Source organism: Tauraco erythrolophus, chromosome 3, assembly GCF_009769465.1.
Source record: "Tauraco erythrolophus isolate bTauEry1 chromosome 3, bTauEry1.pri, whole genome shotgun sequence".
NCBI classification, from domain to species: Eukaryota; Metazoa; Chordata; class Aves; order Musophagiformes; family Musophagidae; genus Tauraco; species Tauraco erythrolophus.
The window spans coordinates 20,084,939-20,111,979 of NC_141467.1; the positions used below are offsets into that span (position 1 = coordinate 20,084,939).

General features: G+C 43.0%; 1 protein-coding gene across 1 annotated transcript in view; it reads left to right on the forward strand.

Annotated features, from left to right (window-relative positions):
* The window catches only part of MYO10 (myosin X), a 166,309-nt gene that overhangs the window by 116,303 nt on the left and 22,965 nt on the right, over positions 1 to 27,041 (forward strand). Inside the window, exons 20-26 of the mRNA XM_086608921.1 lie at positions 17,666 to 17,790; positions 17,949 to 18,063; positions 21,359 to 21,465; positions 22,990 to 23,199; positions 23,503 to 23,542; positions 23,971 to 24,873; positions 26,145 to 26,268. Of these exons, the coding sequence (XP_086465047.1) occupies positions 17,666 to 17,790; positions 17,949 to 18,063; positions 21,359 to 21,465; positions 22,990 to 23,199; positions 23,503 to 23,542; positions 23,971 to 24,873; positions 26,145 to 26,268 (1,624 nt within the window). The remainder of the gene's footprint in view (positions 1 to 17,665; positions 17,791 to 17,948; positions 18,064 to 21,358; positions 21,466 to 22,989; positions 23,200 to 23,502; positions 23,543 to 23,970; positions 24,874 to 26,144; positions 26,269 to 27,041) is intronic.

Consider the following 27,041-nt stretch of genomic DNA (forward strand, 5'->3'; position numbering starts at 1 on the left):
CTGCATCTCCTTACTGGGGAGTAGATGCCTTTGTGGGTTTTTAAAGATGCTGAGCCCAGCAGTTAAAAGCTAAAAAGTGGTAGGCCCTAAATGGAGGCGTCTTTATGGTTTACTCACTCAGTTGCAGAGCCCTGGGGTAGCCCTTCTGCAGTGAAGCTTCAATGTTCTCTGGCACTGGGAGCTAGCAGATCACAGGGTAAATTTGACTTGCTATCCATAAGAAAAAGGGAATAGAAAGCCTGATCATCACGTTAATAGCTACTCTGTCATACTTCGAAAGTAAAAAGAATAGATTATACGGCCCAGGTACAGCTGCTGGGTGTGTGCAGTGCTATCTGTAGAAAGTTAAGGTCTGGTAGTATTCATTTACAGCTGAATAAGCAGCTCATGTATTAGAGATCCTTATTGCTTATTTCAAAAATCTCTCTTTAATCTCAGTTGTTCTCAATAAACACTTGTTTCAAGAAGCCTTTCTGACTGTCAGTTACTGCTGTCATTGCTTCTGGAGGAAGCAGAGCCACAGGCTCTGAGCACAGATTGGGCTTGCTGGGGCAGCCTGGGTCAGGCTCAGGGAGCTGCTGTTCAGGCACATCCTTTGGGAGGAGAGCAACCATTTCCCAAAAACATAGCATGTTGGGCCCCATCTCAGAGGCCAACGAGTGCACGGGGCCAAATACAAACTATTTATCCTTAGCCCTTTGACTAGTTCATAAGGCTTTATTGTCATAAGGTGTGGTATTGTGCGTGGCCAACGCTGCTTAATTCAGCTGCCCGGATCATGTCGCCTTGGGTTTTACAGAATTACGTAGCTTCAAATCAAGACTTGTGGAGTATGTCCCAGCTGCATCATTTTCTGGCACATCACTTGAGTAATTAGGTCAGGCGCTAGAAGACTCCTTAGGTAAAAGTGATAAGGAGAGTGGGTGTGAGGAAAGCAAATCGCTCCTGCTCACAAAGTGCCGGCAGTAATATGACGTGTGCATCTGAATCCCTGGCTGAAAGAACAAGACGATTCCTGCAAGGAGTTTCGTGCTGCACAGGCAGTGCCTGTCTTCTGTGTTGCCTCCGAAAGATCGCTCCCATCACTCCTGCGGTGCAGCGTGTCGGTTATGCTGCCCGGGAGCCACTGGGTTGTCCCTTTGTCCCCATCTCAGGGCGTCGCTGCTTGCTGGGCTGAAGTAGGTCATCCCGCTCTCCAGGCAATCACCCAGACAGGCATGTCCTCCTTCTTCATCAAGGTTTGTTGTTTACTAAGCAGGGCTGACTAGGCATCCCTTTGCTTAAGTGTATTAGGATTTGTCTTTCAGTAACCGTGGTATAAGGAGTTTAAAACTGAGATGTTTAAGGCTGGGGAGAGCGCGCTGAGATGGGGTGCTGCCGGGAGGGAGCAGAGGCTGTGCTGTAAAGATTGCATCAAACTCCAGGCAGTGCAGGCAAACGGATTTTTGCATGTTTTGCAGAACGTACGCGCACAGTTGCCAAGCTTCCCAGAAAGACCATTTGGTAAGAGACTGTCCGTAAGCGGTAGGAGTCGTTTTTGGATCTCAGATAGTAACTGTGGCAGTGTGCTCTTGTGAGCAGGGTGGGGGGACGCGTAGGGAGCAAATGCTGCTTCAGGAGGGACTTGGGAGGTCGTGGCCTGAACGGCAAAGTACTAGCACTGGGGAAAAATAAAATGCCTTGAGGTGGGGTATTTTTAAAGTGCAACACTTGCTGTGTAGTTCAGTGTAATGTTTAGAAGTGAGAAGAATTCTGACTGCTGCAGCAATTGATCTGTCAGCAGCAGAGGGTCTCACCACCTCTAGCTGACTTCAGGCATTGCAATAATTCTGCATTTCGTGCCACCTGATGGATTTTTTAATGTTTTAGGAATCCCTTCATATGTGATTGTGTGACATGGATGGGCATTCGTGGAACTGCAACTACTGATCCCAAGTCTGAAGTGTTTGCTTTTTATAAATACAGAGCAAAGAACTTGGCTTTTCTTCCTTCTTGTGCATTCTACCAACTATTTGAATTGCAAGCATTGTCATGCAAATGTATGCACAGAAAGTGTGTACTTCATCAAGCTTTGGAAGTTTTCTTTTTTAACTACAACAAAAAAAATCCCCCCACATCTCTAGATGGCAATTTACATTCAAATCCTGTTTGCTGTGTTCTCATGGTAACTACTCCAAGGGAATATGCACAGTCCATGATAAATAGACATCCTTAGAGCTCCAAAAGCATCACTGGGGTACAGAGTATTGTTCTCTAGCAAAAACTTTAACGTTCGTCACTCCCTTGCTAAATTGTGTCTTAGGGCATTTTTGTGCATTTTATCTCTTAAGGTTTAGGAATTTGTTGGCTGTGAAATATATTTACATTCTCGATGCCTATAAGGTGAGATTAGCCCTCGTGTCCTGTTAGTCAGGAATATCTACAGTGATTGCTGTAGAGCCAGCCCTCGCTAGGCTTGACTTCCTTTGAGTAGCAGCAGGAATGAATTAAGCAAGTAGAGCCAAAGATATCACATGAAAGACTTGAAATACCAGTGAGCTGAAGAAAGCCCTGTTCTGTGTGTGTCTGTGTGTATGCATAGCTGCAACTGCTAAAGATTCAGTTTTTCACAATGGGCGAACGCTGAAGGGTGAAAAAGCCTTAAAAGGTAAGGGGTTTAATTCATGCAGGTTTTTTTTTTTTAATAATTTTAATCTGGCATACTTGGAGCTGCAGTGGACTTGCAGAAAAAGAAAAGAAAGTGCCTGGAGTTTGGCTGAGCAAGCTGTACTGGAAATGTTTCTGAGCTTGTGTTTTCTGTTAAAGACGGTAAATGAACGCAGAATCAATTTCATGAAAAAACGACTGAATTTACTAGTCTAATCATATTTTCAAAAGCCAGGAGAGCTTTGCTGCCAAGCAGTCAGCTTTAATAAATCACACTGTTTGGAAGTTAAAGGGCTGATTGTTCACAGAGCAGGGAAAAAATCGGCAGAAGTAGAGCTGTGTGTGCAGAGGGGGGAAGACCTGTGTTGCAGTCATGGCTGTGTTCTGGAGAAAGATCTTTTCTGTTGTTCAGCAGTCTATGGTATAGATTCGGGAAAAACAGCGATGTAAAGTTTAGGACTGTGGTATTCCTGTAATTTATTAAGACATAAGTCATGGCTGTAGTTCTGCTTTGATTACATGACAAGAAAGCGACACTGGGGACGAGTGTGCTTGGGGGTGGAGGGGAGTCCAGCGAGATATCTGCAGCACCCAGAAGTCTAAATTAATTTTGTGGTTTTACTGGAGAGACTTGATGGGGCACGTTTGAGAGTCATTTTTCCACCATAGAAATACGGGAATAGGAATATGCCTGGGAAGAAAAAAATTCATTGCGGTAGTAATGGAAGGGATACCATAACAGCAGTATATTTTGACTAAGTTTGCTGTGTCAGATCCCCCTTTCCTCCCTCAATGAAATAAACCCTCTAACTCAGCAGGTAAAATAGCTCTGTTTACTACTGATTGCTTCTGGGATCTGCATTTTGCCTCTTGCTTTCCCACTTAAAGAGCTTGCCCCTGCAAATATTAGAATTCAGCCACAGGGTAGAAAATTAGGATAAAATTGCTTGAGAGAACCTGTTATGAAGGGAATGGGTTTGATCCTGCACCATTGAAGTCTATGGGAGTTTTATTCTGGTCTCAAGAAGTTCAACCCTAGATTTGCCTTGCAAATCTGGATGGAGGAGATACGATCTGACAAACTGCCTGTGGGACTGGGAAAGGGGGTTCTCATAACTTGTAGTTGTTCTTCTCCCACTGCTGTTAAGATGTGTCCTTTTAAATCTCAAGTGGTAACAGTGGTGGTAGGTCAGAGGTATTTTTGTTGTGTGAAACATCAATGATATGTATTCAGTGTTTCTTTTGCCAAAACTGCTTAGTTGCAAAGAAGGTAATATTTGTTTCATTTCTCATTTGTTGGCTTACTAGGAAAAAATAACAAATATTTGTATCCTGTCACATAAATAGAAGCATAACAACAATGATTTTTTTCCCCAATACAGATAGATAACTGATAGCAATTATCTGAAAGTTATCATACTGTCTCAACTACTCACAGATCTTTGTGAGAGCTATCCTCAGAACACAAAATCTGTGTCAAGAGCAAAAGATAAGGTTGTTTAAGAGTAGACTTGAGTCAGTTGCTAAAATTTTTTCTCTGTACCTATCTGATTATATGTAGATATATATGTGGCTTTTATTAATTTAGTCACAGGATGTGGTGAAGCAGCAAAGACTTCATGGAGGAAAACCTCACTGGGATAGATTTGTAAGGACTAAGTACACTTCAGAATATCTGCTGTCACCTTGTAAGACGAAACTTTAAACATGAAATGCTTACTGAAAGTGCATCAGGGCGTCTTATCTTTGTTATCTAACTTACAGTCAAAATTTACTGGTTCTGGTGGTTTTAGGCAATTTATAAAAGAAGCAAGACATGTCCATTCCTAACACTGCCATTAGAATTATAGAAGTGAGGTGGTTTCAGCTGTATGAAGTGGAATGTAGTAGCTGTAAAGTCCGTGTTTCAGGACGTCAGCTGAGTTGTAGCTGTGTGACAGCAGCCAGCCTAAGCTGCAGGAAGTTTTTGGCTGACACATGATGAGGTTTGAGGTTGCTGTTGTTGGTTTGTCTCCTCCATGTTCCTGATGTGAGTCTTCTGTTCAGACAACAAGGAGCTGGGCAGCTGGTGCCGTTCATGGGGGCTTTGCTGGGGAGGTGGTAGCACCACAACTTCTCAGGCTCTGTGGACAGTATCAGTTTTGTTGTTCAGTCCCAAGCACAGGGTTAGGGTACAGTCTGTTCGGGTCTGTGAAGTTGGTGGTGAGCCAAGAAGCCTGTTGCACCACGTAAATCCTTCGGGATTCTGGGAAGTTTCTTGTTTTGGCTGCCACCTTGGATTGTCACATACACCTGTGAGCAATGTTCAGTGTTGAAAAGGCAAGTTTGTCACCAAACTGATAGTGCTATGTTGTATTTCCACTGTTTATATGTTGTGATCTGTCATGGCATCTTTGAAGCTTAGTCTCTGTAGATCTAGAAATCTTAAACACTAAGTACGTGGTAAGTAGGGGCTTTTGGAGGTCTCAAAACTACTAATAGTCAAGCAGAGATAAAGTAGATGGGTTGAAAGAAGACATCCACTTTCAGAAAGCCAGATAAATGCCAAATCTTCTGTGATACTGGCTTTCTCGAATGAATGGCTGCCCCAGATTCAGCATGAAAAGGATGAGTATGTCCATCTGCAGCTTGCCAGCCACACCATTTGTGCATGTTTAGCCAAAAAGAAAAAGTGTCTGGCCTTGTTAATTAAGTAGTCTTTCAAAGGGAGAATGATGATTTTTATTAAAAGTGATTTAGCACTTAAAGTAGCGTCACAGAAGTTTTCAGTACAAGCAAACAATTCGTGTAGCAAGCAAAGTCACGTTTAGGAAAGCTGATCCTATCTTCAGTGTCTCTTTCTGACTCAAACATTAAGACTTATGTTTTGTTGTATATTTAAGCCAGCCTAGGAATTTCTCAGGGGAGAAATGGCTGTTCAGCCATCCAAAATTGCCATTTCCTTGTGGCCTGCACAATCTATTTGAGTGCATCTCAAATCAGCCATGTTCTTGAAGGGCATGTACATCTCTTTGGCCTCAATGAGTTCTGAGCACACGTCTAAGTGTTTTGCTTAAGTTATTACTGGTTTTATGCTGCTTTGGGTGTGCTGGCCAGCACATAAGAGAGTACCTGAAGCCACGATGCCTCTTGTCACGCAGCTTTGAAGAGGACTGAGGCATATGTGCAGGTCCCTTACAGTTGTGTACCTAGCCTAAAGTTGCAAGTTGCCTGCGCAGAGAAGGAGGGAAGGCTTGTTACACCCATTGCTCCACTGGCATGGAGTCCATGCTGCTGGCCAGTCCCAGCAGAACATAGTGCTGGTATGTCAGCAGTGAAAATGCATTTAACCGATTGTGGAGTCTCAACAGTGTGTTTTCACTACAATCACAAAATGTGGAAGAGGGATAGAAAAAATTCACTTCTGGGGCAGGAAGAGGCATATTCTTATTTAAATGTGACACAGCAGATTGTAAAACCGTGAGTAAGGGCAGAACTTTTCTCCACAGGATCATGTTAAAAATGGACAGAGTCAGCTAAGTGTGTGCTTCATGTAACTAAGAAAAGATGAAACTTGCCTTAGAGAAACAAAGGGCCATTGACCAGCGTCCCTGTCTGTAAATTGTGCAGGCTTTGTGGAGATGAACAGTGGCATCACAATTAAGTCACTCAGAAGGTGGTTGGATGTTAAATTAGTTAGGTCCTGATGTAATTTTACCATCTGTTATAATTCATTCTTTCTCTCTCTATGTGTGTGTCATTAGATGGGTTAATAGTTTGATAACCATATTGGTGTTAAGGAAGGTTTCTTGCCATCCATTTTGGGTAACTCTTCACCATGCTAATAAAGCAAAGTTAGTTTACTCTATAGTTAATTCTTATTTCACAGATTTATAGGAATCAGAACGAGGAAGTAGTTTGTGCATTTTTTTTGTAAGGGAAAAATACATGGTGACTCTCATCGCAAGTGTTAGTGATTGCCAATATATAATCTACAGCAATAAGATGACAATGGGGTTTTTTTTGCTCTACCAAATGCAATTATTAGCAGTACTTGCAGGAAGCAAAGGAGCTACCTGCTCTTCTAGCCAAGATGATGTTGACCGACATGTGCCTTTAGCGTGGCCTCTGTGGCAGCACAGATAGCTGTGATCTGCAGAGCTCCTCCATCTCATGTCTATATAATACGTGAAGAAATCAGTAAAGGGGCTTTTTGTTTAGTTTAGGATGGAAATTTCAGAATTATTGGAAATATCTGATTTGATTTTTATGTGGTTCTCAAAAACATCGAAGAACTCAAGTAGGAGACGTTCCAACTCTTAATGGGGGTATGGGACGAGACTGTTGTGTTGTAACAAAGCAGTCCAAGGAGAATGTACTTGTTGCCTTTTTCTGTGAAGTGAAGGTACACAGTGTCCCTTCCCTGCAATCACACACACGTACATGTTTCACTAGTCTTGATACCTCCTTGTCTAGTTGATTGCAGATCTACAAGGCAAGTCCTGAATTGATAGTGTAAAAATGTGTAGATATACAAGAGCAGCAGCTTGAAGGACCAAAATCTGAGAGAAATGCCAAAGTTAGACTGACGCTCTCTGAGACATGCTGAGATATAAGATGCAGGAGTAATTAACATACTGATTACATGAGATTGAGCTGGGTCATTCATCTGGGCCATCAGGCAACTCTTGCTGTCAGCCAGGTAGTTGTCTGTGCTCATCACAGGGATCCCCATCACTTTCTGTAAACTTGAATTTCCCCTCTCTAGACTTAAAAAGTATTTAACTGCAGTGTTATAGATTTCCTCATCCTTTTAAAACTTAAAGCAGATCTCCAGACCACCCATTGAAAGTCTGCTGCAGTGTAGCTCTCGGGCAGCCCCCCGGTGCCCTGGGCTCCCCAGATTGGAGTGAGCCCTCGGTAATGATGAAACCCAGCAAGGACTGTGCGCAGCCCAATGGGGCGTTTTTGGTGCAGAGAGGGGGTCTGGCGGGGGTTGGTGCGGGGTCCCAGGAGAGCCAGGCAGCAGGGGTGCTCTGGGAGGGCTGGATCGTGACACCCTTGCAGGCAGCAGCCCGGGAGCAGCAGCCCTGCCGTGAATGGAGCCCTGTGCTTGCGCTGGGGTGGGAATAATCTGCCCTTTCAATGCTGCCCGACCTCCGGTGTCCTAGCAACCCAAAGCTGGTCGGCTGAATATTTTGTGGCGTTCCTCATTTACACATATCAGATATTGGCTGTGATTTAAGCCTGGCTGATTTCCCGTTAACAGCTTTCAAACAAAAGGCTCAATACAGGAAGGAGAGGAGAAGGGGCTCCTTAGGAGATGATTTCATAAAACCATATATTTTTTTCGGCCTAGGAATTGCACTAGAATGTTTCCTTGCTCGAGAAAGCACTGAGCAGCAAGTCTGCGTGTTACATCAGCCTCGTGCTTTGTAGGCGTCTTTTATGGGCCACTGAGGGAATGAACCGTGTGCAGGGGCGAAACGCGTTGGAGAAGGAGAAACTGCTTGTGGCCTCACTACTGAAAAAGGGGTGTGATCAAGTGCTAGCTTTTTAATGTTGCTTCAATCTAGTTTTGACTTTTAGCTAGGAAGTTGCTGGCCCTCATGGCCATACAAAAATGACGTGCTCCACCACTTAATGCAGTTGAAGACAACTCAAAACTTTTTTACTATTTTAAACCTTATAGTTTGCAGAGGTGCAATAAGATCTCAGCCGAACTTCGCTTGCTGGACCGCCACATGCTTGTGTAAGTAATGAACGTGCTTCCTGTCAAGGTGAAGCTTGCACATGGGAAGCATGGTTCTGGACCGCGCCATCCGCTGCAGGCCAGTAGCTGTGTGTCTGTGTTCCTCTCTCTGATACAGAGTCAGTCTTCGGGACACCCAATACCAAAGGTTACAGAAGGTAGCACTAAGCCTCTTCAAATAAATAAAAATAGTATTTTTTCCACAACTGGAGTGCTGAAGGGGACTAGTTAGATCTTTTAGTCTAACCCACTGCATGGCAAACTGTAAGGAAACCATTAACGCTTGCTGGAAGGAGGACATCCTGTGTTTTCTTTGTGTCTGGTGGCTTTAAACGGTCCCACCACCATGGGTGAGCTCAAAGGTGTGCTTTCTGGTTTGGATATGTCTTGGCTTTGATTTTCAGGCTTTTTAGTGATTTAAACTGACTTCTGAAACAACAGAGAACATTTAGTATTCTCTTTAAAGCAATGACGCAAAATAGAAGAGTCTCAAGACCTAAATGGCATTCAGGCATGTGTTCCTAAAGGAATAGAGTGTGACTAGATCAAGAGAAGTGACAGGTTAGTGCCCAGGACTGAAACAGAGAATAAAGTGAGATTTGGATTTAGATTGCTCTTCTGCTGTCCTTGTGCTCCATGAGTTGATGTCTCTTGTCCCTCTGTGAAATGGAACATTAATGCCCTTCACCTGTGCACTGCAAGTTCTTTTGGCTGGAAGTGAGGTTCTTCCAAGCTGTTTCCACCTCCTCTTTTCTACTTACCTGCAACAGAGAAGAGGAAGCCATATCCTTGTATCCTCTCTTCCCCCGTGTGGAGCTGCAGTCTGAAAAAGGAGTGCTCAGTTTTGTGTCACCCAGGGAAAGCAAAGAGAGTTGCGATAACATGGATCAAAGTTATCTGCAATACTATTTCAGGATGTACTGCTGAAGTGATACTGTGTTAGCATTTCAGTGAGAATTAGCTACATGGAGGGTTTCACATATTCAGGTGTGAGATTACTTGTAGTAATACTACACTAGATATTAAAAGTACACAGGATTAGATCCTTACATGGATTGTTACCAAAAAAGGTTTTACAACTATGTCAGACTTTCGCCATGCAAGATGAAATTCATCTTAGTAAGAGCTTCTCTCAAGTATTTTCATCCTAATTTTCTGTCCACTGATGAAACTTTGTATCTTTCAGGAATAAATGCTTGATACCAAACACCATTATCTGAAGAAATCGTGCTAGAGGAACCATCCTAAAACATGATTTACTGCTTTTGAGTATAGAAATGGATAACTGCCTATAAACTGTAAAATAACAAAGAAAACTTGTAAGATGTGATGTATGAAAGTATGGTGGTCTGGCATAGAGGAGTGAAACTATAGTGGAAAAACTTACATTAAAACAAAAGGGGTGAGGTCTCAGTCTGAGGAAGTTATTTGGAGTCACCGCTAACACGGAGGGTCAGGATTTCACCTGATGCAATTGGTTTGCATGCAGCCTCAGCAGACGTGTGTGCAGTTGTTTTCTTGACTGTTGTAATGAACACTGGTGATGTTGGTGTTGGCTGTCTTGACATGAGGTTGGTAAAGAAGGACAGCTGTCCTTGCAATTAGTACTTCACAGAATGTTTCTTCATGGTATGTCTGTGGCTATCAGGCAGCCTGATTGATTTTCTTCAGGAGAAGCCTGCTGACCAGTCACAATGTGGGGAGAAGGAGGCCAGATTGGGGTTTAGTCTGCGGGGACTGGAGGCTTTAGTGAGGATGACCTCAGATGAAATGGCAACAGGTGGAGAAGGAAGGTCCATGAAAAGTTCCAGCTGGGGTCCGTGCTGCAAGTTGCACCTTCTGTCAGTGTGCTCAGACCCTGCCAGAGTGGATTCAAACCTTAAAATCCCTCTTTTCCCAAATGCTCTTAATTGTCTGTCTCACATGGATGGTCCTGCAGTCACTGTTCTGGGACAAACAGCCCCTGAGACTTGCTGTGCATTTCAATGGGCTTGATTAATGTATTCAAGCAAGAAGGGCTCACTTCAGCTGAAAAATTAGGCAATCATGTAGATAGCTCTAAACACACACTTAAAAAACTTACATATCTCTGGTGTTCAGGCCTGTGCCTTTGACAATCCGTTCCTATTCCATGAAGCTTTAACCAGTGTGTAAGAAATCACACTGTCATTTTGAGGAGGTAGTGTTCATCTGGGCTTATATGAGAGGCGGACAAATTCTGTGTTCCTGTAGAAGAAATTCGGTATACCTTTAGAAAGGAAGGCTCACGGAGAGGCTGTTGTGTGTTTACTCAGGGGTAGCATTTAGTCCATACAAACCAACAAAGGAGATTGCTCTGAAATGCAAGAGTACAGTGACAGTGCCTAATAAAAGTAGTTTAAATAGCTCAAGGATTGTGAATTTATTGATTATGGTTGATAGCAAGAAGTGACAGCAAGCCAGCCAGAATCATTTGAGCATCTTTTCTCCCAGCAATGAATCTAGTTCCAACTCTTATCTTTGCTATACATAGACAAGCAGGACTACAGCATCATTGTAGATGGACCTAACTCAGCAGTATCTTGACCTAGTTGAAATCTTTAACCACTAGTGGTCAGTGTGGTAATGTACTCCTTCATAGTTCTTGCATGGGTTGCTGTCTTTAAAATATCCTTGAGATGCCTTTGCTTGTAAAATAAGCTAGGTGACAGGTTGAATATAAATACAAAAGCATTTTCACATTCATTTATTGAATCTTCTCCTCTGACTTAGTACAGTGGAAGAACTCTAAAATTACAGCATTATTTTTAGCAGGGGCAACTCTAACCTGTGGCATGAGAGTGGCTAATTCTGAAGTCTGTCTCTTATCTGAAGTATTCAGGGCTGGAGATGTGTCACTCGGGTCAGATGCGGTAGTTGGAGTGGAAGAGAAGATCAGCTAATGGTGTAAATGCTTGCTGTTGGTAAATGCAGTACTTTCACGTTCAGACCTGTAGAGATTGTATAAAAGAGCCAGCGTGTCATTGCTGAGTTTGCGATGAAATCCAGCCTGGAGTTGGCAGCAGAACTTTTTGAGGCACAAGTGTTGTTGCAATGTACCCATGCTCTTTTTCTGGCAAGTTACCACCAGCAGTGTTTAGTAATTTTAAAAGACTGTTTATGGGGGGTTTTGAGTGGGTGTGTGGGAAAAGGCCAGGAGAATTTTGGATATGCAAAATACTTACTGTTATTTCAAGTTTATCCAAATAATACTTGACTTTCCAGTGCCATACAGTGGAAATATCAAATAAACTTTTTAGCTGTGGCATGTTCTTTGCTTGTATTCTCCTGTACTCTCATGGTGTTTGTGTGGGCACAAAAGTAAGGGGGGATAGTAAGGGAACATTTTCAAAACCAAAGCAGGCATCAAACTTGTCTATGTTTTGACCTGAACCTTTTCTGGTTACAGCTAGCTGCGTGCTGGAGAAGACCATAGAGGGTTTCTTTCCTTAAAATGCACGTGCTCTGAGGTCAGCGGGACCTGAAGCTCCAGGTCCTCGGACAGGACACGCACAGGTTTTCATGCTTCTTGTGCTGGAAGCGCAGCAATTCTGGCATTGAAACTGTGTTGAATAAGCTGATCAAAGTTTATGGTGCAAGTGACTGAACAAATGATGGCCAGAAGAGCAGGGGGTGAAATGGTTTGTTGGAGGTAGGAAGGTGACTAACATGGCACTAGAGTTTGAATCTCAGGATTTGTCAGGGAAGTTGCCCTCACCCTGCCCGTCCTGGCTTTACAGTGCATTTTCCTATTGCGAGTGCAAGTGTTTCTCTTTCCCTTCTTTCAGGTTACTGGCATGAATCCTCAGCATGAGTAAAGACTGGTGAGCAGTACGTATGGATAAAAATCGCTGAGCGTAATATGGTTTAAAAAAGGCAAACAATGGGCGTGCAGAAATGTTCGTATCAGTTGAGCTGGATTGTGTATTAGAAGTTAATTTATTCACACTTTTCATATTTGTCTGGGAGGAAAGCCTGGCGTTGGTTTTGACTTGTGGAGCTAGTGACTGAGATCAGGAGACCATGGAGACTGTTTCAGAAAGATCTGGCTTAGTAAGTCCCCCTATTTCTGAAGAAATACCGGTACACATTTGGATGTGAAAACAAGTCCAAAACCTGCTATAAAGCAGAGGAAGACTGTCCTCTTTTTAATTTCTGCTGGTTTTCTCCAGAGTAAAATTGGCAAGACTTCATTTAAGGAGTAAAAGAGCAGAATTAAAAAACTAAGACATTGAGAAAAGTTACTGGTTTTAAAATGAAAAAATTACTTTTTCGTATCCTCTTACCTGTTTTCCATCCCTTCTTTCTTTGTACTTGTCTTCCACAAAACACTTTAAGCCAGGAAAATAACACCTTTAAGACACAGTAGCAAAACTGACTTAGTCCTGCTCAAGTTCTCACAGAGAAATCTAGGAACAAGGTACTGGGGGTTTTTTTTCCTTCCCCCTGCCCCAATCTCTGTGAAGTTCCCCCTGCCTAAATGAAATCCGTGAGGCTGCTGTAATCTGTCATTATTGTGCCTGTACTCTTCTGAGGCAGCCAGTAGTTCGAGGAAGAGGAAGGATTTCGATGGGGAGACGTGAGGTGTGTTTGAATGGAGCGAATGATACGCAGAACAAAAAACCACTGCGTTCCGTGTGTGTGTTATTCGAATGTTTGGGGTCTCCACTAAGGGTGCCACCCAGGGAGAAGGGATGGTGTTTTTCAGAGCCTCAGTCAGACTGTAATCTCTGGAACTATTTTATCATTAAAATTATGCATAGGTGTTAGATGTCTGTCCTAATGGCTGCTTTTAATTGTGATTTCAGACAGAAGCTTTGCCCTTTAGGAGGCTCACAACAGATCAGAGCAAACATTTAGCAGCTTAAGGAGCCAGAGTCTCTCCAGCACAGACTCCAGGCCGAATTAAAGCCTTGGCTTCAGTGCTGTCAGTGGAGACTTTCGAATTCAGGAAACGATGAATTACAAGTTGTGCTGTGAAAGAGTACACCAAGAAAAACACCTTTATCAAGTACAACAGACCTGACTTGTAGCTATTAATTTCACATTGGTGTTGCTCAGTGCCCTATCATGGCTGTGACCCACCTGTGTCTGGCCACTGGCGATTTTGCGTGTCAGAGTGGTTTAGTGCTGCCATTCCTTGATAAAAGTAAAACATCTATTGAAAATTGAGTTGATTTGAAGTTGATTGCATCTCTCAAACAGTTTTGGAAGCTGTCAACTGACTTCCTTTTCTGTTGCCTTCTCTTTTATAAATTTCATCTTACTTTGCAGGAGTCTTACTTTTAGCAATCAATTCCAGTTTTTACTTTGGAAGACAAATTGTTTTAATATCAGTAACGGTTCTGTTGTCTATCTGAAATTTTCCAGCAGAATACAATTTCTTCCCGAATGTTCATTTGTGAAACAAGCCCAGTTTTTACAGCAACATTAGTAAAAATTTACTATACCGCAGAGATGAGTCCTGTTCTGTGTTATGTGGCTCTAAATCTGAAAGTTAGCTTGCCCACCACAGGAACTCTGAAGGAGCACCAGTAAAGACACAAGACTGAGCATCAGCTGCATAGGTAACCCTTTGCAGGGAGATCTTATACTATTGCAAGTTTATCTACTTAGTGCTGTACTGAGCATCGTTCAAGTGGAGATGGTCATCATTCTCTGTCTTAGAAGTATCTACAGTTTAATAGTGAAGTGCACACAGTACTTGCCCTCCGGTTCAATAAATGCACATGCAATTGATTTTTTTTTAAGTAGGAGGAGCCCTGCTGACTGTAAGTTATGTTTAAGGTTATCCCTGTCTGCAAGTGTTTATACGATTGAGGCTGAAATCATCATCATCCACAGAGTAAAACTACCTGAGATGCAGTGTACCACCGAGTCCTAAGGTGGATGTGCTGGATGCTGAGGTGTTGTGCACAGGACTGCATTTGTAACTTTTTCTAGTTGTTTTCCTTAGATGTGGGAAACCGTGGATGCATTTTAGTCTTTAGGCTTTCAACCGCCTCTCTGGCTGGCTGCAGCTGTCCTCATTGGTGAGGACTGCAGAGTTGCTGGAATGGCTCATTCAAAAACCCCCAGGTGGTGGGGAGTATCTTCTGGTACTCCGTATTGTAAAAGAGGAGTCGAGCACATTTCTTATCACCACCCTCAGCTTACTCAAAGCAGCCAAGCTTGTTGCAGATGTAATTCCAGTGATATGCCAGGGCAGGATTTGACCCTTCAATTTAATAGCCTCATGTGTCTGTGAGTAATTAAAAATAATTAGTAATGTAAAGTGGAGGAGTGTGCTTATGTAATTAAAACTGCAGTGGTCTTTATGTTGCCCTGCTGTGATACCATGTTAACATCTCTTGCAGCGTTTCATGCTTTCCTTTAAAATACAGGCTTCTGAAGGTAGGTGACTGTGCTGACAATCCTAGCTTCTGGTGACAGGGCAGAGCTGTTTCTAACTTCTGCAGTTGCTGGGAAAAGGTCATGAAAATGTTGCTTGTGCATCTGCGACTCAAAGCAGGGATGGAAAGAGAAAGTTTTTTTTAAAAAGTAACATGAGCTTTCAAGCCAGCCTTGTGACTGACTTTTGACTTTCTAAGTGCCTGGGGCTGGCAATAAAAGGATTAGGTGGTGCAGGAGCCATCTGGCTCTCAAAGCAGGAGGGGCTCCCTTGCAAATTGAGAGCTGCCTTGTGAGAGAGATGTCTATATTGTCACCCAAATTTTGCCTGACTTTGGTGTATCCCCACTGCCATCCATGCATCTGCTTCCCGGCCTCACTGCCCTGAAAATACTGCTTTGTTTGCAAGTCTTGCGAAGAACATCACCTTTTGAGCCAACGAATGTGGGTGGGGTAAAAGGGCTGAAAGCAGGTATAGTATCAAAGAAAAAAAGAGGTATTGACCTGTGTCCGTTTGTGGCACCAATCAGCCTTGGGTTACACGGGGCATAAAGTGAGTATGTTTTTCCTCGTGCTTTGTGAGTGCATCTGTGTTCAGTCTTTCCCTTTCCTGTTGACATCATCAGCCACCTGTGCAGAAACAGGCAGGCAGGTGTGTGCACAGATATTCAAGGGGCGGCTCTGTAAGGCTAGTTCCATAACACTGCCATAGGGTGGGACGTATGGAAAACACGGTTGACAATACCAGTTGTGACTATCGATACCTTTGTTGTAAGCGTTCACACTGTGCGTTTGGCACAGTACAAATATATTGCTTGTGGTGTATGTTACTGATGGTGTCAAAATCCAAATTAAACACATTGTGGAGAAAGAAGAGTTTGTTTGCATCATTCCATGAAGGTGTGGAAATAAAAGGTTAAATCGTGTTTGTAACAGAGCCATTAATGAAACAACGGCCAGAGTGGCCGAGTGCATGTAGCTCCTGAGCCTCCCTGGGATGCAAAGCACCCATCTTAGATGGAAGGCAAAAGCAGCTGCTGGCGGTGGCTGTATTTATCCATAGCCCCTGTCCCGGTGCTCAAGCTGGATCAGGTCCTGTGGACACACAGTGCTAACTACCCCAGTCAGGGCAGGGCTCACCATGGTGACCAGCCACTTTTTAAAACACAAATTGTTTTCATTTTTGTTCAGTGCTGTTGACTGTGGAGGTAGGACCAGGCTGTTGTGTTTTTCTGTATGAATTTTAGCCCCTGCACCAAAGGAAGGGTTTGGAAAGTCTTTTGCCATCTGGGAAGGGTGAGTGCCAGGAAAGCGTTTGCCCGTGCAGCTCTGCAATAGCTCGGTGCAGAAGGGCTGCTGCACCTACAGAGGAGTCTCCCACCTCTGATGCCGAAAATAAATTAATGAAAGGAAGAATAGCAACGTTTTGGTTTAGACGTTTTGCTTGTTAAAGGAGGGAGGTAGTAGCTAATCTGTCAATGTTCTTGAAGCTACCTAATTAGCAAATCTGAGTTATCACTGGCACACAGCGTTTGTTTTATGCATAAAGGCGCTGATGGAAAAGTTTAGACTAGACATTCTTAATTAACTTTTGAGCTTGTGCTTTCCTGAAATTACTTTTGAGAAGTTAAAATTTTGGGGAGTCATTTATTTGCTAAATTGAACAAGAGGCGTGATTAAAGCCAGTTAATAAATACCAAGAGAGTCCTCTGATTTACAGTTGCTCAGGGCTTGATCTTGCCGTCATTTCTATTCTATCAGCTGAAGAACTTCAGCTCTTATACAAACCATTGATTCTATCTACGAGATCCCACCTTCCGAACTACTTCTTGCAAAATATTAAGCACTGTACTCCAGCCCCGCAAATGACTCTGCAGGAGGGTCAACTGGTGGGTTAAAGTGGATTTTTGGGCTGATGAATTAAATGGTGTATTTACATGTGGTGTTATTTTGGTATCAAGGTTGCTGGCGTTTTGCAAGGTAGTGATTAGCACTGTCTTGAATGTTTCCAGGGATGAGGCATCTACAACCTGTCTATCAACTGTCTTGAGTAGCTTTGTGTGGCTGTGGCTGGTTTACCTCAAAGCATGGTAAAAACATAGATGACTCGGGGAACTCTGAGATGGGACAAAGAGGTTTCTCAGGGCTTCCAGGGGCAGGAACGCAGGTTTCGTGACTGAGCGGCTAGGGTTATCTGTTTTCTAAATGAAAACTGATGCCAAAAGAACTACATGCAAACTAAGGGAAACTTATTTCAGAGAAGCAGATTTTTTTTTTTTTTCTGTTTACAGGTGAAAATAGTTCTGTTCAGAATAGCAGCAAACAGAAGCTCTTTGAAATACAGCTTATTTAACATTTGAGGTTCCATTGGTGTACTTCTATCCGTGTCCATAGTAAATGAATTGTCACTACACTGAAAACTGCATATATTCTGCTTTTCTGATTTTGTTTTTTTTTCCTAAAACCATATCACATCACTGTAATCGTGTATCTTCAACATTTGGGATCATCTACAGGGACTTTAAATTCAGTTGCTTAAGAAACAAAATAATCAAGCTTGTAGCTGTTGACCTGTTAGCCGCCTGTGCTGCTTTCTGTTGTTTCTTCCTGCAAATATACGAGAAATGGAAAGAGACAGCTGTTTGGATTAAATGGCTGTAAATGTTGTGTTTATGGAAATTATGTTGTGTAATTACCCCTTTATTTCCATCCTGTAGATACATTTTTATATGTTTTGAACTGCTGATGTCCTTTAAGACATTGTGTAGCCAGTTTTTAGCCTTTGTGCATTTCAGATTCGTATAATTTGTCCTTTGTTTATTTCCCTGGCATCTCTAACCATTGCTATTAAAACCCTTGTTTGGAACCTGCTCGTTTTAGATGCCAGACCAGTTTGATCAGACAGTGGTGCTTAACCAGCTGCGCTATTCTGGGATGTTGGAGACGGTCAGGATTCGGAGGGCTGGCTTCCCTGTCCGGAGGCCCTTTCAAGACTTTTATAAAAGGTAAACACACTGACTCGTGCACTTCAGATGCAAGTCACGGGTACCAAACCGACATTCCCATGTTGTGGAACAAAGTGAAAATCTAATAACTAAAAAATCATATGACAAAAATAGAACTTGTCTCTTCAATGAAATAACAAATACTTTTTGGTTGCCAGGTATAAGGTCCTTATGACAAACTTAACTCTGCCTGAAGATTTGAATGAGAAATGTGCCGTCCTACTCCGTCTGTATGACAACACAAGCACTGAATGGCAGCTTGGGAAAAATAAGGTAAAGTAATCTGACTGCACGGATTGTGGAGCTGGTGCTTATGCAAAGCCGAGGGGACAGGATTTAGCCAGCACAGCTGCAGAGAGGTAGTTGTAATGGTAATTACTTCTGGCCTTAGAAGAAGCTACGCATGCCTAGTGGTGCTCTTGAAACCCTTATAGCAACAATTAATGATTGTGCTGAGGAATTTGCTGTCTAAGGCACTTAGACACTGACTGGTGATTTCACTCTTGGAGAGACTCCACTTGAATTTTCTGCCACTGCTCACAAGCGATAGCGCTGGTGAGGATCAGAACTTAAAATGTGGTAGCTGGTTTTTATCACTTTTTAAAAGCGTTGAGCATGTGAGGTAACACTTTTATGCTGCAGGGAGCTCCACGCATACTAGTAAACCCACCTGCGTAATAACTGCTCAGTGCTTGAAATCAAGGGGAGGAAATTTAGCCAGTGTTCATGTGGCAGAGTTGAGCTTTAGGTGTGTTTGCCATCCTAGTCCAAGAGTCTTTTTCAGAGGTACGTTAGACCTCGATATGTGTCCTACCGGACAGCCTGGACTTTGCCTGGAACTTTTTTCTTCCCAAGAAAATTCAAGTTACTTTAGTTAAAAGAGTGGAATTTTAATTTGAGAAATAAAACAATCCAGGTGGTTTTGCATGCTCATTTTGCAAGTTTGGTTTTGGACAACAGCTGTGTGCAGAGCTTCCCTCCCTGTGAATTCGTGCTCTTGGACTTAAGAAATGGTGTGAAAGCATTGCATGCTCAGAAGAAGATTCCCCACTGTGAGATCTGAGATTTCCTAAATATTAAAAACACCTGGTGTAAAGGACTAGACAGTGGATTACAAATATCATGCCATCACTGCCAAGGATCATCCCCCAAGCCTCTGCAGATGCCTTTCTCTTCTTTTTCCTCTGGAAAACTCCAGTTGGTGCTCCCAGGGCTTCCATAGTGGAGAGAGAATGAAAAACAGATCCAGAAGTAGAGTTTGCTGAATTATGTGTTACACTTGCAGTTTTCCTATCAATTGTTAGAATTGTGAAAAAACGTTCTCATTACCATAAAGTAGCAAAAATATTTTGTAAAATCTGGTGGATTTCTGTGTGAAACGCCCTTCCTCCTCATCCTCTTTACCCTACAACTGCATAGTTTTGAAGGGTTTCCTCCATTGCTCTGCACACTTGGGGAATCTCAAAGATGCTATTGGGAAAGTTGATTTAATCATTTTACAGTTATTGTAAGAGACAGAATCTGAAATATTCTGATGGCACTTGAGGTCATCTTTCATCCCATTTTTGTAGACGAGGGCTTACAAATAATGCAGTGATAACTTTCAGCTGCAGAGCTAGACTGTGCTTCCCACTATACTTTCAGATGTCGTATGTTAACAGTATTTGTGCACGGACCCCGGACAGTGCTTTGGCATCTTAGGGATGTATAGTTATGAGAACCTGAAATCGTTTTAACCAGCTGCTCATGAGGGCCTCGGCAGGAGCCAGAGCTCTGTTATGACTTCCCTTACTGCAGCCTGGGCTCATCCTCCTCAGGAGCTGCTTGCACATTTGTAAGACTCTTAATAAACAGCTTATTGTAGAAGAGAACAAGAGAGCGTTGCTTTCATACTGACCATGGGATGGGGCACTGTCCTGCCCATGTTATTTAAAAGGGTAATAACAACATTGCCATGATTTAGCTTCAGCGTCCTTTTTCTCTTGTCTTTGCATCTTGAGCAGCAATGCACCTGCTCAGGAAGAGGCATTAGCCTGGCTGTAACTCATGCTTAACATCCATGTTTATTCAGGAAGTAGCTGAATGCCTTTCTGAAGCAGAATTTTGTTGTGTTCTTAAAGCCAGTGTATGTAGAGAAAAGAAAGATTGCCCACTGAGTGAAAGAAAAGGCTTTTTACGTGATTAAAAACTTCATATAGAAAGAGCTGCCCAGTGCAACTTGGATACTGGAACTTTGGGACTTTCTGTGGGACTTTCTGTGTTCCTTAGTGTTGAGTAATTTGTGGTAAAACTTAGTCCCTTTCTAGCTACATTCAAAACTCGCAACTGTGCCACTCCTCAGGAGTGCAGCTGCTTTGGCTTTGATGATGGGATTTTTTTTTTCCCCTAAACACAGAGGGAAAAACTACCTTTTTTTCTGCTTGAACACCCCCAAAAGTCCATATATTTTTTTTTTTTTCCACAGCAAGAAAAAACCCAAAACGTTTCAAGGAAGCATTCTTGCCTTTAGATGCCTTTGCAGCCCCCCTCCCTTAGCAGAGCCCACACTGTCTGTGCACTTTCCTCCTCACCACGCTGCGGTCTGCAGCCTACCTCTCATCCCAGATCATCAAAGTGTCACTGAACTGGATATTTCCAGCTGCTAATGTTTTTGGCAGCAGCGTGCCAGGCTGTTGCCACCTATAGCTGATAGCAGCAGACTTAGCCTTCAGAAAGGAAAGGTTGAGAAGGTCTGGAAAGAGTGCTGGCAGCGGATAACTCACCACTTCGTGAGTGTGCAGTAAAGAGCAGACGTCAGGGCAGGTGGAAGAGGGAAGCTGCATCCCCCACGCCCCTGCTTGGCAGGAGAAACGATTTCATTCATTTAAGGCAAAATAAGCTGGTTTAGCTCAATACATGTCGATGCCATGTGCTGAAGCTGCCTCTGAGAGTCACTGGGCAGTCTGGGGGAATGGTCCAGGTCAGTGTGTGGATGAGAGCCTGGGGAGCGGTCTGTCTGCAGGAGGGTGGACAGCTGCGGTGGGGTGTCTGGCCCCGGCAGATGTCTCCCTGTGTCATGGGAGGAAAACACAGTCGAGTCAGCCTGAAACTCTCGTTTCTGTTGCTTCTGCAGGCTCACAGCAGCGTCATTTGAAGCAATGAGGCTTGTAAGGGTTGTGGGACCTGATGTTACTGTGAAACAGCTGAATTGTTGGGGTGGTATTTCTGCCCCTCAAATCAGCAACCTCATACTAAGTCGTACAACTTCTTTGGCCCGTGTTACTCTTTGGTGGGAAAGGCAGTTTAATGAATCCAGTAATTATGTTGATTTTTGGAAAAACCCTTCTCCTAATTAAAATTTCCATTAGTGTAATCTTCCCACTGGAATCCAAAGTTAGAGCATCATCTGCAGTTATATTCTTTTAAGAGGAATACATTTTGTTTTTTTCTTTTCTGTTGAGGAAATGATGTGTTTATGTCTGAATTCAAAGCTGAGGCTTGCCGTTCGAACTGACACTGGCAGCACCCTAGCTGTCCTTTGTATATAATGCTTTCTGCAAGTTGTTAAGCCAAAAGTTTTCTTGTGTAGGTATTTCTCCGAGAGTCCTTGGAACACAAGTTGGAAAAACAGCGAGAGGTGGAGGTCACCAAGGCAGCAATGATCATCCGAGCGCACATCTTAGGTTATGCAGCCCGGTAAGTGACAGATCATAGAATCATAGAATCGTTAGGGCTGGAAGGGACCTTCAAAGGCCATCTAGTCCAACCCCCCTGCAAGGAACAGGGATATCTCCAACTAGATCAGGTTCCTCAGGGCATCATCCAACCGGGCCTTGAATGTCTCCAGGGAGGGAGCATCCACCACCTCTCTGGGCAACCTGTTCCAGTGTTCTACAACTCTCATGGTAAAAAATTTTTTCCTAATATCCAACCTGAATCTACCTCCCTCTATTTTAAAACCATTACCCCTTGTCCTATCACAACTGGCCCTCCTGAACAGCCTCTCCCCATCTTTCTTGTAGGCCCCCTTGAGGTACTGGAAGACCGCTATAAGGTCACCCCGGAGCCTCCTCTTCTCCAGGCTGAACAGCCCCAACTCTTTCAGCCTGTCCTCATAGGAAAGGTGCTCCAGCCCTCTTATCATCTTCGTGGCCCTCCTCTGGACCCTCTCCAACTGGTCCATGTCCTTCTTATGTTGGGGACTCCAGAACTGGGATCCAGATGAGAATATTAATAATCAAGCTTTGGAATAAATGGGTAGAATGTCATGGAGTTAAATCCTTCTGGCACAATTCTTAACTTTTCCTAGGGACCAGGCATCCAAGTCCTGCAAGTGGCTTTTGAAAATACCAGCTGGTATCTTTGCCAGACCCATAAATAAAACAAAATGGAGTTTGAATTGTTTTAATATAATGAATAGGACCGTGTGGAAGTTTTGAGGTCAGCCAGTATCCATGTGATTGTATCATGGCATTAGATCCATGGTGGAAACTCTAGCTGGATGGCACCTTGTGGGGCTGCCTTAAGTTACCAGTTGAGATTCAGATTTATCTTTGCTGTGTCATGATAAGAAAAGAGAAGGAGAACAAAACTAATCAGTTTGGTTCTTAAAAGAACCATGACATTAGGTAGCTGATTCATGTTTCACTTGTTTATCTGGCTTCGTGCTGTATATATTAGGTAGAGTCGCTCATCCCATCTCTTTGTTTCTCTGCTTTTTCTACAAATCAGCTGAGGACAGTTTAAGGAAACTTGTTTGCATAATGAGGTAATTTCTCTTCATATTAGTCCTGTCCTTATAGTCTGACCAGTATGTTACTTAAAAGCTATATTTCTTTTTTAATGACAGAGCTATCCTGCTGTTCATGATCTTGCTTTTCAGAGATGTGGGATGACTATCTATGTATATTCTTTCTCTACATGTGTGTGCACGCACACAGAGCTGTCATGTTAGCATCTCTTTGTCAGGGGAATAAGAACATGTAATGTTCATTTCCTTAGTGAAAACACAGACAGTGCTGTCATCAAAATGAGAGAATCTCTTTCCTCTCAAAGGGAGGAGAATGTCAACAAAAATGGGGAAACCATCACAGAGCTAGAAATAATAAATTGTTTCACTACCATGGGCTCATTATTGCAGATCACCATGGCAAGACCTCTTGTGACTGCTCGTTAGTTCCTTGTTTCCTTAGAACTTTGTTGTTTTATTTTTTCTCCCAGAAAGCGGTATAGAAAGGTTCTCTACTACGTGGTTGTAATACAGAAGAACTACAGAGCATTCAGTGGTAGGAAAAAGTTCCTGTGCCTGAAGAAAGCAGCCATAATCCTTCAGAAGCAGCGGCGTGGCCAGCTTGCTCGACGTGTTTACAGGGAGCGACTAGCGGAGAAGCGGAGACAAGAGGAAGAAAGAAGAAAAGAGGAAGAAGAAAGGTGCAGTATGCTGTCTTACATCACTCTCCTGTCTGTGCCATATTAGGTTTTGGTCTGAATAGCCTTTATTTCAGGCTGTTCTTGATGACGTCGTTTTGGAAACCTTTGCTTCTTTTGCTAAAAGATGCATGTAGCTGTCATGGCAGTTTCATGTTCACAAACTTATCCTTGGTGACCTTATTTTTGGCTGTCTTTTCCATGTGGCAGATGATGTCTGTAAGTCGAGCTGTTGCCCTAGCAAAGGTATGTGATGAGCTTATGTTGAGCTTGATTTACTGACTTCTCTTCTTCCCTCACTTTTAGGGAAAGACAAAGGCATGAAGCAGAGCGTCTTGCCCAGCAGGTAAATTACATTCTTAATGCTTTCAGCCATCCTGTTTATTTGGGTATCTCAACCCAGCCATTAAAAAAATAAAAGGCATCTGTGGCATTTAACTAAACTTATTCCAGGAGTTGGCAGATAAAGCTAAAGGAAACTTGATACAGTTGTTTGCATGGAAATTTCTTTCACCTCATGCTTCATTTAATTTCTGGCAAAGATTGAACTTTCTGCGCGTAGCTGAGCTTTCCAGTATCTATGAGCAAATGTAATCATGCTTTCATTTCTCTTTTTCTGTCCTTTCCTTTTCTTTCTGGTGCAGGGATAAAGATCCTTTTAAATGAACAGCCTAGTAGGAGCATGGTGCTTTAGAAATAAATAAATTTTAAAAAGGAATCTTGCGTTGAGGGGGTTTATTTTATTTAAATTTTTTTATTTTATTTGAAATGCAGGCTGAAGAAGAGAGAAAGCAGCAGGAACTGGCTGCCATTCAGAAAGCCCAGAAGGAGGCAGAGCTGAAACAAGAGGTGGAGAAGCAGAAAGAAAGCAGGCAGGTGGAAGAAATCCTGCGTCTGGAAAAAGAAATTGAAGACCTGCAGCGTGTGAAGAAGCAGCAGGAGCTGTCCTTGACAGAGGCTTCGTTACAGAGGCTGCAGCAGCTTCGAGATGAGGAGCTCCGGCGGCTCGAGGATGAAGCATGTCGAGCAGCCCAGGAGTTCCTGGAATCTCTGAACTTTGATGAGATTGATGAATGTGTCCGAAACATCGAGAGGTCTCTCTCTGTGGGCAACGGGTATCCTGCTGAGCTGACTGAACAGGCTGGAAATGCCTGCAGTGAAAAGCCCAATTTTAACTTCAGCCAGCCATATCCTGAGGAGGAGGTAGATGAGGGCTTTGAAGCTGATGATGATGCATTTAAGGATTCACCCAACCCGAGTGAGCATGGCCATTCTGATCAAAGGACCAGTGGCATCAGAACAAGCGATGATTCCTCAGAAGAGGATCCTTATATGAACGATACTGTGGTGCCAACAGTTCCTGCTGCTAGCAACACCATGCTCATACCTCCTACCCATGACACAGTCAGTCTCCACAACTCTTCAAGTGGTGAATCCACATACTGCATGCCAGAAAATGTATCGTGTAGACCCCCAAATTCAGTGGAACTTATTTCTCCAGATGGAGACTACGATTACGACCAAGACGATTATGAAGATGGTGCTATTACTTCTGGTAGCAGTGTGACCTTCTCTAATTCGCACAGTAGCCAGTGGTCACCGGACTACCGATGCTCAGTGGGGACATACAATAGCTCTGGAGCGTACCGATTTAGCTCTGAAGGAGCGCAGTCTTCTGTAAGTATCATTGGTTTTATTATCTAATAATCGATAAGTGCTTTCTGCTTATTTATTTTTTTCCCCCACTGTGCAGCCGTAGAGTCACTGTGGCTGTTCGTGCAGATGTCTGTGTTGCGTAGCTTGACTTGCTTAGGCTGCGAGTGGGCATAGTTGTCTGTTGCCATCTAGATGCCACTGAGGTGAGTGCATTAGAGGCAGCTCAGATGCTGCTTGCAGTCCTAGGCTTATGCAGGCATATGGTTCCGTCTGTTTTAACGCAGAACCGCATGTTATTTGGCGAGGAGCTCAGCGCGTTGCCTCAGATGCAATTCATAAGCAAATTACTTCCCTTTGTGTATGTTTGGGGTCGGGGTACCAGGTAGCGCGGTGGGGAATTGATTTCAGAAAAAACAGATTCAGTTACGCATGCAATTTGCAACAGTATGGAGGAATAAACTGCTTGCAGAAGTCCCTGAAATGCCAGGTGTATTTTAAGATTACTTGGAGAGTAAATTTCACATGATGGCAAACATTAAAATTATTGAGGCAGGCACTCATACGGAGGAGCTCTTTTTCAATACTGTTTACTGAATATACTCTGGACTTTACTCCTACGAATGTTTTTGGAAGAATATAATTTCCTCTGCCACTCGCGGAATACTTCTGTGAGACTGATTGGGAAAGTGAAAAAGTGTTTCAGCAACACTGCTTTATTTAGAAGCAAAACGTTAATAGTAAAATATCTATTACGGTTGAGGTAGTCAAAGAGCCATCATGGTCGTTGGGGTAAGTTGACAGTTCTTGCCTAAGAGGGAAACACTTCTAGCTCTCTCTGTTAAGGACTCCCTCCTTGGATGTGTGTCAGATATGGAGCAGAAATTCTGATTATTTGGGGTGAGGGTGGAGGAAAGCTGTTAGCACAGCTTGTGTGGTTTCTTTCTTTATGTTTCTTTCTCAAGACTTCTAAACTCTTACTCACAGCACTTGATGTTGGAGGGAGGCAGCACAAGGTAGTACACCTGGGCCATGCTCTTGCAAAGGGATAGCTTTCCTGAGCAGCTACGAAACTGTGTCATAGATGTGTTCCATGACATTAGGGCTAGTGTGTAATCAAACAGTTCAAGCTGCAACTTACTATAATGTTCTCCTTCCTTTGTCAGCTGGACAAAAAACAAGGAATCACGTCCTTCCGATACATCATAAAATGTGTTAGCTGAAGACTTCTAAACCAATTTTATCTAAACTCTTTCCTGAGAGGCCTTTTCACCTTTATTTGCTTTCTTCTGTAGTTTGAAGACAGTGAAGAAGATTTTGACTCCAGGTTTGATACAGATGATGAACTTTCGTACCGGAGGGATTCAGTCTATAGCTGTGTCAGCCTGCCCTACTTTCACAGCTTTCTGTACATGAAAGGTACTGGGCGAATCAGAATTCACTAAATATACAAAATAACCAGAACTGTTTATCTATACCTTGCACTCCAGTTCCTGTAGAGTTAAGCTATTTTCTTATTTTTCAAAGGGTGATGGAAAAGTAACTTACTTGCAGTGGTTTACATCTAGCAGTACTTTTCCCCTCTGCAAAGGAACATTAGCTTTTTGGGATGCCTCTGTTTCGTTTTATATCCTTGCTGGCCTGTAAACAATGGAATATCCAGTATAAATAGGGCAAATTAACTCACAAAGTCAGATTGTCCCAAATTTTGGGGAAAGCTGGTTCCTGCTCCCAAAACCTTGTAATATAGATAGCACTCTACATTCCGGACCAGTTTTGCTGACCTCAGTCGACTTTCGTTTTGAATCTGAAAGACAAGAAGGATACGTGTAGCAGAGGAGTGAGAGACTCTGAAAGAATATACACAGGAGTTCTCTGGTTAAGATTCTTGGGTTTATCTTCTGATGATTGATAGTAAATTATAATCTAGATTAATCCTGCGTGATACTCATCACTGTAGCATAACTCATTTTCCTGGAATAGGAATAGTGATGAATGTGCGCACAGCTGTTTGTGTGAAAAATAATGTAGTCGTCACTAGCATGGCTTTTACTTTCTGACATAGCAATACGTTTTCATGGAATGACAGGATTATATTGGTTTGATCAAGGTTTTTATGTCTGTGATGTAACTACAGTGCAAGGTGGATTGTCTACTATATAGCCACACTTGCATATAACAGAGCTTACGCT